Source organism: Peromyscus maniculatus, chromosome 9 (assembly GCF_049852395.1).
Source record: "Peromyscus maniculatus bairdii isolate BWxNUB_F1_BW_parent chromosome 9, HU_Pman_BW_mat_3.1, whole genome shotgun sequence".
NCBI lineage: Eukaryota > Metazoa > Chordata > Mammalia > Rodentia > Cricetidae > Peromyscus > Peromyscus maniculatus.
The window spans coordinates 60,527,466-60,544,218 of record NC_134860.1 but is presented as its reverse complement, the minus strand read 5'-3'; the positions used below and the strand labels follow the sequence as shown (position 1 = coordinate 60,544,218).

The window sequence follows — 16,753 nt, the reverse complement described above, 5'->3', positions numbered from 1 at the left end:
ATGCAGAAAGAGGGGTGTGTGTAGAGGAAGGTAGTTTTATGCCCTTTGTGAGCAAAAGATGAGGCTGCAGGTGACATTCTGGAGAGGAGAGACTATTTTTAAAATTGCTTCACACATTTTCTTGATGCACGCAGCGTAAACATGCCCACTAGTCACTGGCATCGTCTCCTAAGGAAGGCCGAGTTTCTCAGTCATGGGCACTTCTGAGAAGAGATGCCCCTGGACCTGCTCTCTATGGGCTCCTCCACACTGTGCCTCAATGAAGACGGAGACAGAGAGAGTCGAGGGGAGATTCATCTTGGTAACTTTTTGAGGGAGAACATGGGGCTTGCAGCTGAACTGTTTAGACCTTAGACAAATCTCTCCCGTGGGCTCCCCTTATTCTTGTGAACTGATGGCCATTAAAGATGGTGGTTGAGACCCTGTTTCCCTCCCCAGAAAGCTAAACACTAAATATATTAGTATTCACTCTGTCCCCAACCTGCCCAGGAGAAGAACATACACAGAGGATGCCCCATTACAAACAATGCTTTCATGTATTAGTCTATGACCACTTAAAATGAATACCTATTTTAGAGCAGGATGTAAACTTTTAAAGATGTTTTTCTTTGTATCTGATAGAGCTACAAATGCTTTCTATTTAAAAAAAAATAAAGTAAAGTAAACCCAGCAAACAACAAAACTAAAATGTGTGGAGTTATGCAACAATACATTACACATACGATCTAGCCCACAGCTCCTCTACTGTACTGACTTGACCTACACCCGAAGAAATACCTGCACTAGAGACACTCAGGATCCAGTTCTCAGGTCCAAGCCTAGATGAAAATAAACTCCAGAGATAGATGAAAGTTCTGAATGGAACTGTGAAAACTGGGAGGAAGGTCGCTGAGCTGCTAATAACTCAGTGTTCCTGAGAAGCAATTCGTTTGGTTTGGGTTGTTCTGAGTTAAAAATGCACTCAGGAGAAATGAATCTTCCCCAGTGTATGTGATCATCCATCTACTCACTGACACATTTGTGCTAAAAGTCGTGATCCAGATACCTGAATCCTCTAGCCCTCAAAGGCCTGCTATCAGGTGACCTCCAGGAGGTCCTCTTTCGCAGGGCCAGCCTCCTCCAGGACGCTCGGATGCCTGCTTAGAGTCGGGTTTATCAGGGCATCTGCTAACTCCTGCTAAGGACCCTAGTCATCTCCACTCTGGCCTACAAGGGGGTGGGAGTGGGGCTGGATCTCATCCAGCGCAACACCTGGGTTTTGGTAGAGGGTGTCCCTGATGAGTAAGATTTTATTTTGGACCTACAGAATTCAGCACCAGGGCCAGCTCAGAGATCAAGGGCAAACCTGCTGAGACCTCCCTTAAGGACGGAAAATGCAAAGGGAAGATAATGACTGAGCAGGTAGAATGTCGCCGAGAGTTCCCTCCAGCTGAAGCTTTCCATGGAAAAGCATAGGGCATATTTTCAACAGCCGCTTTGACAGGTCTGCCTGGCGCTGTCTCCTCTGTAAGCGTCCCCCATGAGAGAGGTGCCGGTTGCCTGCCTGACACAGGACAGCTGTTCCTCGCTGGGATTGTGAGAGCGGAACCTCCTGGGAGGCAGGGCGCAGGGCCTGGCTGTGGGCTCCTCTGCCTACAGCTGGATCAGGTGACACCTATGCGGTCGGCCAACAGTTCCCACGGAGGGAAACGGAGCACCATGTTCAGAAAGCTCCATTCCATCTTCCACCACGGCCCGCAGGGGAAGGCAGCAGCCGAGCGCCCCTACTACGTGGGAGCCAGCCCCACCGTCAGGCTAATTCGTAGCAGCTCCATGTATGTGGTTGGGGACCACTTTGAGAAGTCCAGCGAGTCCTTAAAAAAGTACAGAAGCACCCACAGCATGGACACCAGCCTGCACTATCTGCAGCAGGAGGACCGTGCCTGGATGTACTCGCGCACCCAGGACTGCCTGCAATATCTTCAAGAGCTGCTGGCCCTGCGCAGGAAGTATCTCAGCACCCTGAGTGACCTGAGGCCCCGGCGCATGCAAGGTGATGGCTCCACCTCCTCCAAGTCCTCCAAGGGAGCACAAAAGACCCCAGGAGAAGGCAAAGTAAGTGTGGGGTGGGCTGGCTGCAAGCCGTGGTTCTTCCCAGAGTCTTGGGACCCTTGTCGGAAGTCTTCACTCCTGAATGTGTCGGACAGGTTCCAGGATGGGCTGCTGTCCCCAGACGTCCCAGGTTCCTGGCCTTGGGGGAAACTTCTTTCTACTGCAGAGGAGATAGGGGACTGGATCAGAGCAGGAGACAAGGGCATGGGCTTCAGAGCCACCAGGTTCCCCACTTGTGGCTGAATTGCCTGACTTGATAGAGGGGTGATGCTTGCATGGCTTTTGGGGGACAGCAACAAATCTCCCCATGAATGATTACTCTTAAAACAACTGCTGTGACCACATCTGAAAGGCCTCAAACCAGATCCAAGCACGACATCAATGAAAGAAACCTCTCGTGTTCCAGATCTTCTGCTTCAGAAGGGCAAACTGAGGTTCAGGGACCCACCCCTGTCTGCCAGGCCAGTTATCCCTTTATTCATTTTCTTGGCCTGTTTCATTTTATGCCAAGGGTTTCTCTATGCGGCCTAGGATGGCCTTGAACTTGCGATCTTCCCACCTGGGCCCCCTGAAGGCTAGGGCTAGAAGCCAGTGCCACCATGCTACCATTTCCCGCTGTGTTTCCTTATTTATCATGCCTGTTGGGTTTGAGTGTCATCTGTTGCATATTTCTAACGATCGTTTTCCTGATGGCGAGACTTAAGTGTGCAGGGCGGACTCCACTCTCTCCCCAGAATGTCCCGCAGGCTCCTCAAGGTCCATTAATGTTGAATGGCTGATTGGACTGCTATCAAGTCTCTAGGGCTCGGCTTAGCTAACAGGTTTCAACCGTTTGCATTTCATATTAGGTGGAAATGGGTTAAACAATCATTTGAACTGTGAAAGTAGGTCAGCATTGAGCCCCGAAGAGGGCCTCCTCGTCTAGGGTCAAGATGCCCAGGCCTGTGCCAGCTGGCTATGGGTTTTGAGACAGTTTCTTCTACTGGAACTGGCATTGGTGACAAAGGGGTCTGCAGGGCTCTGGGCTCCCTTCCAGCTTGGCTCTCTTGGGAGTCCGGGTCTTGCTTAGCTGCGTACGGAGAACAGCTCTGTAGTTCCCTGCAGATGAAGCCCGCTCTGTTAGGACACAGTTGGTTTCTTACGGTGCTGAGGATGGGGGTGGCCACACAAAAGCTCTAGGCCTGTGGAGCAGCTGTAATGCACACGGCCACCTGCCATGGGTGACCTCCACAGGTTACCTGGCAGCTCAGTCCATAAACTTCTCTTCGGTTTCCCTGTATTTCAGAAAAAAATTTGAGAACAGGCATTGGTAAAAGAAAATGGATTTATTTACAGTTTGACCAGAACTGGAGATAGAAAACTTAGATTCTTTCCCCTTTCCTGAAACAATGTTACAATTTTGTAGAAAAGACAATGTTTCAATTTTATAGAAAGAAAGGCAGATGCTGATTTGGCTGTGAGAGCGGCTGTCTGAACCATGTAAAATCTCTTGCAGGGAGGCAAGCCTCTCCCTTGGAGCCAGGGTTTCAGCCTATTTTCTCTGCAGGCACTGGACAATTGTAGTTCTTTGGGCCATTGTTTTAGGGTCCTTTACCTAAGAAGGGAGCATATTGAAAGGGTGCTGAAGAACAGACTGAAGTTTGAATTTTTGCTCTTCTGAGTTTTTTGGGCCGGTGGAGTAGTGTCACCTCACAGGACCCAGTCCATCCTGCTGTGCCCAAGTTTAGTACCTCAGAAATGCCAGGAACACCCAGTCAGCGGCCATAAACCAGCCGCTGGAATCCTACAGAAAGCCACAGGCTGGCCAGCCTTGGCTGTGAGAGGATGCATTCAGTCTCCAGGGCCAGCAGGGCAGCCACCAAGAGGGCTCTTCCCTCCTCAAATGCCATAGTCCCACGGATAGTCAGGATTTAGGGCCCCACTGTTCTTTTTCCTGCTCTCCCTTTCAGGTTGAATTGTATGTAGTCTCTGAAAATTCACATGTTGAAGATCCGGTCCCCAAAATCACCAAAGGAGATTTTATTTGGAAATGTTGTACCGAAAAGTTTTAGGGTTAAAGTCCAGGATTGGGAAGTCCCAACAAATTCCAGTTAAAGAGAAAAGCAGTCGTGAAAGGCAGAGAAAGAGCATGTGTTCAGTGTGGCCACATCAGGAAGAGGAACAAGTATAGGATTCCAGTTGTTTCCAGAGTTTTAGTGTCAAAGCCTGAGCTCTGGAAGGCGTAATGAACAATGTATCCCAGTACACCAATTAAAGAGACAGGGCTAGTGAAAAGAGAAGGAAGGAGAGGCAATTAATTTGGCTGCAGTGAGAAGAGGAAGAAAAATTATTCATCTTCAGGTCATTGACATGAGTTTAGGCTTAATACCGGACAAGCAGGATGTACAGGAAAGCAGCCCTGGGCAGGGTGTGCTGTCCTCATTAGTGACCCATCACGGGCTTGCCTCTGGTCTGTTCTGCAGGGTGGCCTTGAAAAGTTGTTAGCACCGTGTGCTCTCTCTTCCTTGGAGGCAAGTTCCTTCCCTGGAAGCAGAGTTTCGGTCTTTCAATGCTGCAAGTGTGAGATCCCTAGGGGAATTTTAATTCTCCTGTGTGTGTGTGTGTGTGTGTGTGTGTGTGTGTGTGTGTGTGTGTGTAGGTTAGAGGTCAACTTCAGATATTATTGCTCATGAGCCATCTACCTTAGATTTGGGGACAGCATTTCTCTCTGGGATCTGGGGCTCACTTATTAGGCTGGGTTGGCTGGTCAGCAAACCCCCAGGACCCACCTCCCAGGCACTGGGATTATAATTGCACTTTCTGTGTGGGTGGTGGGAACTGAACTCAGGTCCCCATGCTTGTGTGGCAAGTGCGTTATTGACTGATCTAGTTTCATAGCCTTGAGATTTTTTTCACTTTCTTTTTTTATTATTTTATAATTTAATTTAATATTACGTATCAGCCACGGATTCTCTTCTTTCCTCCTCCCCCACCTCCGCAATCCCCTCAATCCACTCCCCATTCCCATTTCCTCCAGGGCAAGGTCTCCCCTGGAGATTTAGCTCAGCCTGGTAGATTCAGTCGAGTCAGGTCCAGTCCCCTCCTCCCTTCACCAAGGCTGAGCAAAGTGTCCCAGCATAGGCCCCAGGCTCCAAAAAGCCAGCTCATGCACTAAGGACAGGTCCCAGCCCCACTGCCTGGGGGTCTCCCAAACAGTTCAAGCTAATCGACTGTCTCACTTATCCAGAGGGCCTGATCCAGTTGGGGACTCCTCAGCAATTGATTCATAGTTCATGTGTTTCCACTAGTTCGGCTATTTGTCCCTGTGCTTTTTCCAGTCATGGTCTCAACATCTCTTGCTCATACAATCCCTCCTCTTTCTCACCGATTGGACTCCCGGAGCTCCACCTGGGGTCTGGCTGCTTCCATTAGTCATTGGATGAGAGTTCTACCACGACAATTAGGGTGTTTGGCCATCCAATCACCAGAGTAGGTCAGTTCAGGCTTTCTCTCGACCATTGCCAGTAGTCTATTGTGGAGGTATCTTTGTGGATTTCTGGGGACCTCTCTAGCACTTAGCTTCTTCCTATTCCCATGGGGTCTTCATTTATCGTGGTCTCTCTTTCCTCGTTCTCCCTCTCTGTTCTTGATCCAGCTGGGATATCCCGTTCCCCCAAGCTCTCTTTCCCCTGACCCTTGCCCTCCAATACGCCTCCCCCCTGTCCAGTTTGCTCATGTAGATCTCATCTATTTCTCTATCGTTGGGCAATCCCTGTGTCTTTCTTAGGGTCCTCTTTACTAGGTAGCCTCCCTGGAGTTGTGAGTAGCAGTCTAGTCATCCTTTGTTTTACATCTAGTATCCACCTATGAGTGAGTACATACCATATTTGTCTTTTTGAGTCTGGGTTACCTCACTCAGGATGATTTTTTTCTAGTTCCATCAATTTGCCTGCAAATCTCATGATGTCATTGTTTTTCTCTGCTGAGTAGTACTACATTGTGTATATGTACCACATTTTATTTATCCATTCTTCAGTTGAAGGGCATCTAGGTTGTTTCCAGGTTCTGGCTATTATAAATAATGCTGCTATGAACATAGCTGAGCATGTGCCTTTGTGGTATGATTGAGCATTCTTTGGGAATATGCCCAAGAGTGGTATAGCTGAGTCTTGGGGAAGATTGATTCCCAATTTTCTAAGAAAGCACCATATTGATTTCCAAAGTGGCTGTACAAGCTTGCATTCCTACCAACAGTGGAGGAGAGTTCCCCTTGCTCCACATTCTCTCCAGCATAAGCTGTCTTCAGTGTTTTTAATCTTAGCCATTCTGATGGGTGTAAGGTAATATTGAGATTTTTTTTTCTTTCAAGGATTTTATTTTTCAATTTTGTTATCATCAGTGCATTTATAATGGATGGGGAAATCCAGGTCAGAGGACAACTTTGGAGGCTCCTTTCTTTTCTTTTCCACCTTTACATAAATTCAGAGATCAAACACAGGTTTTCAGGGGGATTTTTTAATGGGAACCATTGTTTCAGCAATCTGATGGCACACGTCTCTCTAAAAATGTCTCCTCTGCTGTCAGACCTTTTCAGACCTCAGTTTTTGAGAGATCTAGGGTGATATGTTGGGTTTGTGAAAATATCTGAAATACTTTTATTACTCAAAGAAATATCACAAGTAGTATTGGAGGGGCCAAAGTCAGAGCACATGTGACCATGTGACCATGCATAAACGCCACAAAACTGTGACTTCTCACCTTGAGCTGCTTTTGGAAAGGCTTCTGTAAGTGATTCCATCCCTGTTGCTGTTTTGAGACAGGTTCTTCCTATGAAACCCTGGCTGTCCTCAAACTCAAGACCTCCCTGCTTCAGCCTCTCAATGAAAGGCAGGCACCTCCTGTCCAGTGTGACTTCATTCAGGGTTGATAACTCCCTTTCTTGCTTCTGAGCAATTTTCTTTGAAGACATTGATGATTAGCATCTTGTTCGATATCAACTTTCCTTCATTACAGGGACAAGATCTGGCCCAGATGGGCTGATACGGTCCTATATCATGAGGGACAAGTAACAGAGGCCAAGGAGTTAGTGCCAATAAAACCCTTTATGAGTAAATTTTAAGCAACTAAGTGCTATAAAAGGGATGGCTCTTAAGCCAAGCCTACTCTTGAATTTTATGCCATCTGTCCTGTGGGTGATAACCTAATATCTTAGGGGGATAATTTGTCCAGGGTCCTTTGTTAGAAACTGCTTCTGCAGGATATTAACCAGAAATGGCCACAGAGTTACATAAGATGAATATAACACACAGCCAATAAAAAATACTTAAAGAAAACTAGTTTGTGGGGCTGGAGAGATGGTACAGAGATTAAGAACAAGTGCTGCTCTTCCGGAGGACCCAAGCAGACATCCCAGATTGGGTAATTTACAACCATCTGGAATTCCAGCTTGAAGGACTCAAGTGACTTCCCTGGCCTCCATAAGCACACAGGTGACATTCACTTACACATCCATGCACACATCCACATAAAAAATATAAATAAATCTTAAAAAGAAAACTAAAAGAGAAAGTCTGAAAAATTCAGTACTTGCTTATAGATGTACTTTATGACCGATGCCATTGCCTTTAATTATTAAACATGCCCAATGTTAGGGCTTATCTAGTTCTCATTGCCTAAAGGGCTAGTTCATGACACAATTAGGAACTTCCCTGGGAAAAGTTAGTTCCACTAATAATTCTAGTTTGGAAGACACTGGTTGGGGAAAATATTCTCTGAGTTGGTTTGAATGAGAAAGGTCCCTATAGGCTTATATATTGGAAAGATTTGTCTCTAGCTGGTGGAACTGTTTGGAAAAGATTAGAAGATGTGGCCCTTTTTGGAGGAGGTATGTCACTATTAGGGTGGGCTTTGAAGTTCACAAACTCATGCCATTCCCAGTTAATTCTCTCACTCTGCACCCCCCATTGTGTATGAGAATGTAAACTCACAGCTACTGATCCAGCACCATGCCTGTCAGCCTGCTGCCCTGTCCCCTGCCATAATGGCCATGGACTCTAACCCTCTGAAACCGTAACCAAAAAAGTAGCCTTGGTCATGGTGTCTTATCACTGCAAGAAGAAACTAACTCAGGCATTCTCCTAAGTATTGCATCTTAGAAGGCTTATGGAATGCAGATGGGATATGCATTTAACTTGTGCTTTTTTTTTCACTTTAGACACAGAGAATTAGGTTCTAGCAGTGTATTAAATTGTGTGTGTGTGTGTGTGTGTGTGTGTGTGTGTGTGTGTGTGTACATGTGTGGTATGTGCACAGAGATGTGTGAACATTGAGTGTGTGGGTGCTCACCTAGAGCAGGGTGATGAATAGCCTTCTCTATTGCTCTCTACATTATCGCCTTAAGGCAAGGTCTCCCACTAAGCTGTTCTGGCTCAGCTTGCCAGCCAGTGTCTTCTGGGATCCACCTGTCTGCCCCCAGTTTGCGGTAGGTGCTGGGGATTCCAGTTGTCATGCATGCTCAGGAAGCACTTTCCCACTGAGCTGTCTCCCAGCCCCAGGGCATTAAAATTTGACCTTGTGAAATCCTTCAGATAGTTATTTTTGAAATACCTTTTATAATTTCTATAAAAATAACATAATTACCATAAACAGATATTCCCTAGTGCACAAGTGTGCTGTGTATGTGATAGCGCCATTTAACTAGGCTAGGAAATCTTTAAAATCATTTCAGCCTAAACAGAAATTTAAATAAGTTCTGATTCTTTTTAAAAGAAAACTTGGAAAAACTAGGATAAAAAAACCATAAAATTTTTATCTTTTCATGTTAGCCCTTTTAAAATTTTACCAAAAGTAGATCGTTAATCTAAGAAATACTGATTGTTTTGGACACAAAGCATTTTAAAAATTTTACTAAAAAGATTTTGTAGACAGACAGCATTTTGTTTATGGTTAGCCTAATTACATATTAAGTCTTTTAAGATTTACTTTTCTCATAGACTTATATCTATACTCCAGACAAAGTACAGTTGGTATTTATTGATACAATCATCATTAAATTCATACCTAAAAAGTCATTAAAATATGAACAAAATTTCTAATAACGCTTTATCATATTATGTCAGAGGATTACATATATAGCACTCTATTGTGTACATTACAAGAGCATTTTCTGTTACAAATATAAGTATCTAATGACCCAACACAAAGACTCTAAGCCTAACACTACCTTTTCATGAATGATGTTTGCGCCAGCTTGATAAATTTGTAATGTACATACTGCCAAACTGGATGAGCAAATACCTAATCTCTTGACATTATTTATAACACAGTGCACTATCTGCTACCAATGACTTGGCATTGGGTGACACCCTTGTCATTCTAGTTGAGAAATTCTTCCATCACAACATGGAAAAAAACATGTATGTTTCATGTTGAGCAAAGCTCAGAAACTGTGTACGAGTGTCTCTATGTACAGGTCAGTCCTTTACTTTTTCCTCTCTTAAGTTTATACTTGAAATTTACCAAGCAAGAGCCTGCTTAGAACTCTTCTGGACACTTAACATTAGTATATTTTAATTAATTAATTATCCTGTAAATAATTAATTAGCCTTGAAATGCACGGGAGCAAGGCTTTATAACAGGCGATCACCTATCATATACAGAATAAGGTTGCTCAGCTTCTGAATGTTAGTTAGTAGGGATTGTGAGCCGCCTGAAGTGGGTGCAGGGAGCTGAACTCTGGTCCTCTGGATGAGCAGTACCTGCTCATATACAGAACCATCACTCCAGTGTCTACTACAGTCAACTTTAAATTCCTCTATTTCAGCTAACTGCTTTTTCAGAGAGAAAAAAAAAAAAGACGGAGAGAGGCGGGTGAGGGAGAGAGAGCCCAGTGACAGGCAAATCAGAGAGTGGATTTCACATTAATGCAGTACAAATATTGTCCCCCAAACCTTCATATTCCTATACATTTTAAAGTAGCCGTGCCAAGAACAGAGATGCTAGCACGCAATAAGTTAAAAAGCAATCAACGAAGCGGGCAGAGGTTTGGCAGTCGGTTCTTTGCCGCAGCTCTAGGGTGGGTGCTTTGCTAGCTCCGTCTCATATGCAGAATGACCTGTGAAAACAATGACTAATCTAGTGGGTGTTGTTAGATGAAATCATCACACGTGTGAGAAAGGCCAGTCAAGCAGAATTCTTCCTACGGACGGCAAGCCTGTGCAGACAATATTTGCCCTGGTTACACAAGCGCTCAAATAGCTCAAAGCTGCCTCTGCACTAAGAAGGAAGGCGAAGCCCATGGTGGTTCCTTGCTAAGTGGAGAGCTTCCCGAGGGCCAGACTTCAGGGCAAGGAGGTCACACCCTCTTTTCTCTGCTTTATCAAACACAAGCAGAAAGCTGCAGATGGCCCCTGAACTGGAAAGGTAAAGTCCTTGGACTAGTGTGGTCCTAGGGACTGTGTGGGGGAGCTCAGCCCTCCTTCCCATCCAGGGCCAATTTGCTGCGAATGACTGATACCGCAGTGTGTCTTTTCTCATGGCTTGGCCAAAATTGTTCCCAGAGATTTTGGAGTCAAAGCCTGGTCCCTGGCAGCCCTAACAAGCCAGGCTCGGCTTCCCATCCTCCACAGACCAATTAAGAGGCAAGGGATGTGAAAAGCAGAGAAAGATGTACCCAGTGGTGGCCACAGCGGGAAGAGGAGCAGATAAAGAAGTGACACATGCCAGGCTGGGGTGGTGCACGCCTTTAATCCCAGCATTCAGGAGACAGAGGCAGGCGGATCTTTGTGAGTTCGAGGCCAGCCTGGTCTACAGAGCGAGATCCAGGAAAGGCGCAAAGCTACACAGAGAAACCTTGTCTGGAAAAACAAAAAAACAAAAGAAGTGACACCTAAGACCATTTTGGGGGCTCAACAAAACATTTCAGCAGAGGGCAGGAAGAACACATAGCAGCACAGTCCCTATCAAAGTGTGGCCCCACCTGTCTCTGACCCATCGTTTGCTGGGTTCTTGTCTGTCTTGAAAGGTGATCTGATAAGTTGTCAGAACTGTGTGAAATCTTTTCCTGAGGAGCAAGGTTCTCCTCTGGCATCGGGAGTCAACCTTTCTCTCTCTCCAGCAGGAGAACCCAAGGAGATTTCAATTCCCAGGGGCCCACTGTTTTTCAGTAGTCTCACAGTGAAGTGAGGGGCCCAAGCTTCTAGATTCTATAATGTCTTTGCTCTTGACAGGCTGGCTACAGTCAGGCCTTGTTGTAGATATAATTGGTTAAGATAATGCCATGTGAGTAAAGTGGTCCCTTTTCTATGATTGCTGTCCTTGTAAGGGGTGGCTGCATTCAGCTACAGAGGCTGGGGAGGGCCACAGAGAGACTGTGGTCATGTGGCCGCAAACCAAGGCCTGCTGTAAGTTAGGAGAATGGCCGAGAGCTAATCCCCTCCCAGCACTGTTGGAGGTAGCATGACCCTTTCCACACCTTAGCCCTAGACTTCAGACTTTCAGAATCAAGAGACAATGTATTTGCTCCACATTACCCAGAATTAGCTTCATTTTCTCTTCTCCCGCATTAGCATAAATTCACTTCACTACTATTCTGTTTGTTTATTTATTTGTGTGGATGGATGGATGGATGGATGGATGGATGGATGGATGGATGGATGGGCAAACGTGCCATGACCCACAGGTGGAGATCAGAGGCCAACTTGTGGTTATTGGTTCTTGTCTTCCAACAAATGGACCCCAGGGCTCTCTCTCAGATGGCCAGGGTTGGCAGCAAGCGCCTTTACCCTCTGAACCATCTCACCAGCCCCGCACCTCTGTTCTAGCACTTATCACATCGTCTTGTGCCTTGTTCAGCTGTGTATCCCCTGGATGGACTGCAGCAAGACTGATGGACTGGAAGCAAAACCAGTATCTTTTTCTTTTCTCTTTCTCTGGAGCCTAGCAGTAGGCACCGCTGGACACTTGTGGACATGTATAAATGTGTAAAGTCTGGCTTCTTTTGTGAGTGCTGGCTTTCCCAAGTGAGGCATGCTTCCTGTAATCCCAGGGTGCTGTGGCAGTCCCACATCCCTTATCCCACACCCTGGCCTCACAGCCTGGATGTCACTGTCTTTTCCTCCTTGCTTTAGATACCGAGCTAGTTTACCTAAGTCTGTAACCATTTTTTTTTTTAAAGAAGTAAACTTTTATCTGCTCCTTGCTTGGTACTCTGGTGTTTCTATAGTACTCTACTCTTCCCATTCCATTCTATATTTATATACTGGTCATGATACACAACCTGATTTCAAAGTACACCATTGGATCAAGACTTGTACAGTGTCCTGCTCTGGAGTAAGGCATTTTTAATAGGCTTCTTCTGAAATATTAGTGTGATTAAGGCATGGCACCTGGGTGCCAAGGGGTTTGCTATCCCAGCTCTCTGGAGAAACCCTGAGCATACAAGGACTCCCACGGGGAGGGAAGGAGGGAGAACACACTGGAAGGGAGGTGAGCCTGGGCTGGGTATAATAAGACCACATAGGTGAGAGTCCCAGTCAGATACTGTGTCAGTCTTCTCTCCCACACCACAGAGAAAGATGATACCATAATGATGAATACACTACATTGTTCATAACATTCATAAATCAGAAACCACAGAGCTTGCTAGATGATTCAGAATTAAAGGGACCCGCTACCAAACCTGACAACCAGAGTCAATTAATTCTCAGGACTGACACGATAGAAGAACCAACTTCTGAATGTTATTCTCTGTCTCTCCCTCTCTCCCTCTCTCCGTCTCTCTGTCTCTCTCTGTCTCTGTCTCTGTCTCTGTCTGTCTGTCTGTCTGTCTGTCTGTCTGTCTCTCTCTCTCTCTCTCTCACATACACACACACACACACACACACACACACACACACACACACACACACAGAAACAACAGAAATCATATCTGAGGATTTTGGGTCAGTGTAGGGCATAAGCTATATCTGGGATGCAGTCTGGATGCTCAAATATTAGAATGTCCAATATAGAGAAAAACACACAAGTCAGAAGGGCATTTCCAAGCATGGAGAGTCTATGAACCAACAGGCTAAGATTCCTCCTGGCTTGGGCACCAGGATATTTGTGTCAATGAAAAGAAGCAGTAGCTTCCCACATTCCATCTCCCATCCCCGTGGTCCCACCACGGGAATGCATCAGGACCCATCCACAGACACCCCTCCATATCTGACATGGAGGCCCCAGGTGGTTTTTGTAAGGCTGTGCACGGATAGTGTCAGATACTGTTGGTGGTGGATCCTTGCGTCTCTCCATTGGAGACTGAGGATTGAGCTCATGTAACACACATCAGAGTGCTCTCTTCAGGACACCGAGGTGGCATGGAGGGGGAAGTACTATATGTAACTTGCTCTCAGACCCTCTCACCAGGGGCTGCATGACCAAGGCTGCTTTCCCTCAGCAGAAACCCCCCTGAAGGGAGGTGACCAGAAGACATGCCATAGGTATTTCTTTCCCAATTGGTGCATACATTTTCTTCCTGTGGCTGCTGCTGATTGCTTTCCACCCTAGGTCTCCACAGCCTTGAGGTTGTGAGGTCACATTGCCCTTACCTTCACTTCTTGGAAATATTGGGAGCAAAGGGCCAAGCTAACAATGAAGAGCTGTGATGGGCTCCTCACTGTGGGTAGGCGTCCTTTTCTCAAATAATTTTCACACATGTTCATCCAATGTATTGTATTGTGCAAAGCACTCGAGATAAACTGCAAGCCAGAGTAATAAAGGGGCAGCAGAGGCTGGGAAATTAAGAGAGAAAAAACATCCACAGAAAAGCTTATGCTACCATTGAGCCAATCCAGAGGCTACAGTGATTTTCAGGTTTTCATGGGTGCTTGTTGGAAAGCGAAGATACAAAGATCTGGACTTGTTCAAAATTCTGTCCATATGAAAAGAACCAGGCCCATTGCTTAGGGAAGTGAGATTTTTTTTCCCCCCAACTTTGGATTTCAATCTTTCTTATATGGTACTTGACATAAGGACCCCTGTGTTGTGTGATTGACAATGTCTCCAGTAATGTTTTAGGAATCATATGTTATTCATTTATTAGCACGTTCATTGAGAGCACACTATATCAGGAACTGTTCTGTGTGCTGGTACATGAGATGATGTTCCTGTTCTCATGTGGAGGATGAGGCGTGTGTGTGTGTGTGTGTGTGTGTGTGTGTGTGTGTGTGTGTGTGTGTGAGAGAGAGAGAGAGAGAGAGAGAGAGAGAGAGAGAGAGAGAGAGAGAGAGAGAGAGAGAGAAATGTTGTATAAAATTCTCTGAGTAGCCAGGTGGGTGTGCTGCACCCTATAATCCCAGCATGGGGGAGGCTGAAGCAGGAGAATTGCCAATTAAAGACCAGCCTGGGCTGGCAACGCACATCTTTAATCCCAGCACTCTGGAGGCAGAGGCAGGTGAATTTCTGTGAGTTCGAGGCCAGCCTGGTCTACAAAGTGAGTTCCAGGACAGGCACCAACCTGTCTTGAACCCCCCCCCCCCCCAATAAAAAAGACCAGCCTGAGCTTTAGGGTGAGTCCCAGGCTGGCTTGGGCTACACCAAAAGACTTTGGCTCAATGACAAAGAAGCAAATGAAGACCTCTGAAGAATGCTCTCTGTAAGGATGGTGACTCTCCTCTGTCTTGCTGTTTCTTCTTCTGTCACCCACATCAGAGAAGACGAGGGAGCCCAACTTCCTCCGTGGCTTGCTCTGGGTCCCTCCTCAGACTTGCTCACTTAGGCTTTGGGGGCCCTCTCCTTGCTCCTTTCTCCAGGCTGTGTCCCTCTCCTGCTGTGGTTGCTCTGAGCTGTTTCATGTTTTTCTTTTCTCGTAATCACTCCTTGATTCCACTTGTCTTAAAAACTAGCTCATCCCTTTGAAATGTCCAAGTCAGTGAGGTTGAGTTACTGTGACCTATGTAACTTTAACTGCCATCTAATTGAATGTTTCCACCTTCCTTTTCAGCTGTGTGTGGTAGAATAAAGATAAGATGGAGTTAACCATTTTCTTTTTTTAAAAATTAATTTATTTATTTATTATGTATACAGCATGTATGACTGCAGGCCAGAAGAGGGCACCGGATCTCATTATAGATGGTTGTGAGCCACCATGTGGTTGCTGGGAATTGAACTCAGGACCTCTGGAAGAGCAGCCAGTGCTCTTAACCTCTGAGCCATCTCTCCAGCCCCCAGAGTTTACCATTTTCAATGCAGCACTTCAGAGTCCCCAAGTGACTGCTTTTTAGTGTCCTCAAACTATATGTAATATGTGCATTCCAGTCAATGACTCTTTAAGAAGCCATTTTCTTAGAATGATTTAATATCTTTTTTTTTTTTTTTTTAAATGGGGCTGGGGAAATGGCTCAGTGGGTAAGAGCCTCTGTAAGCATGAAGACCTGAGTTTAATACCAGCATCATGGGGAAGATCTCCTAGAGCTCAGGCTGGCTGAGGGAGGCCATCCGGGGAGGGGGTTGATCCCTGTGGAGCTCCCAGTGTGAGCTGGTTGCTATTTAAGTCTGGGTTCTTGTTCACCCACCTCTGTCAAATGAAAGCTCATTAATTCTCCCCTGGACCTTCTAGCGGTGAGCAGTTTGGAGTGTGCATGAAGGAACTTGGGATGTGCATGAAGGAACTAGCTACAAAATGCACACCTCTCCCTGTCACCTGACTGGAGAAAGTCACCTGTTATCACAATGGTGTCAAGAACCCAGTGAAGTGTGGAGAACTCTAACAGAGGTGGAGCACCCGCTGGACTGCAGAGTGCGGCCACACAGGCAGCTGGGTTTTCATCAGTATGTGTTTCTCCTGCCCACACTTGGCTCTCAGGGTCAGTTCCCCACTGAGACTGCTCAGTCTCATAAGATATGATTTTAAAAAGGTGTATTTGCTCTTGAGATGAAATTTATAGGACACAAGAAATATAAAAAAGAAAATAAATAAAACTTAAAATTCTATGATCTGAAAATATTTATTATATGTTTAGATGTATGTTTTATCAATCATTTCTCCTGTGTGTTTTAGTTTGAGGTTGCAAACTAAAGCAGATGGTACCTAGTTAAATTAGAATTTCTAGTAAATGATGGATATGTTTTTATGTTTTGTTTCTGTTTGTCTGGTAGTTTTTGAAATGGAATCTTGCTGTGTTGCCCAGGCTGGTCTTGAGCTCCTAGGTACAAGTGATTCTTCTGCCTAACTCTAAGGGTTATAACACTGTCTCAGGCTCGGCACTTACTTACACTGAAAATATTACTCATTGTGTGAAATAGAAATTTAGCTCCCATTCTGTATTTTTAGTTATTAAATCTGGTAACCCTAGTGTGTGTGTGTGTGTGTGTGTGTGTGTGTGTGTGTGTGTGTTATGTATTAACAAGTTTACGTAAGCAACTAGATCTCATTAATAGTTTTTATAAGTAAAAAATTAAAAACTAAATTATTATTAAAAATTATATATGAGTACATCTTATTCTGTGGTTTCTAAGATATCTTATTTATTATGTTTCAGTTTTTTTTTTGTTTGTTTGTTTTTTTTTGTTTTTTTCGAGACAGGATTTCTCTGTGTAGCTTTGTGCCTTTCCTGGGACTCACTTGGTAGCCCAGGCTGGCCTCGGAACTCACAGAGATCCGCCTGGCTCTGCCTCCCGAGTGCTGGGATTAAAGGCGTGTGCC

General features: G+C 45.4%; 1 protein-coding gene across 1 annotated transcript in view; it reads left to right on the top strand.

Moving 5' to 3' along the window:
• The first annotated feature begins 1,698 nt into the window (after window positions 1-1,698).
• Window positions 1,699-16,753, top strand: part of C9H13orf42 (chromosome 9 C13orf42 homolog) — a 31,767-nt gene continuing 16,712 nt past the window's right edge. Inside the window, exon 1 of the mRNA XM_076545152.1 lies at window positions 1,699-2,094. Coding sequence (XP_076401267.1) covers window positions 1,699-2,094 — 396 coding nt within the window. The remainder of the gene's footprint in view (window positions 2,095-16,753) is intronic.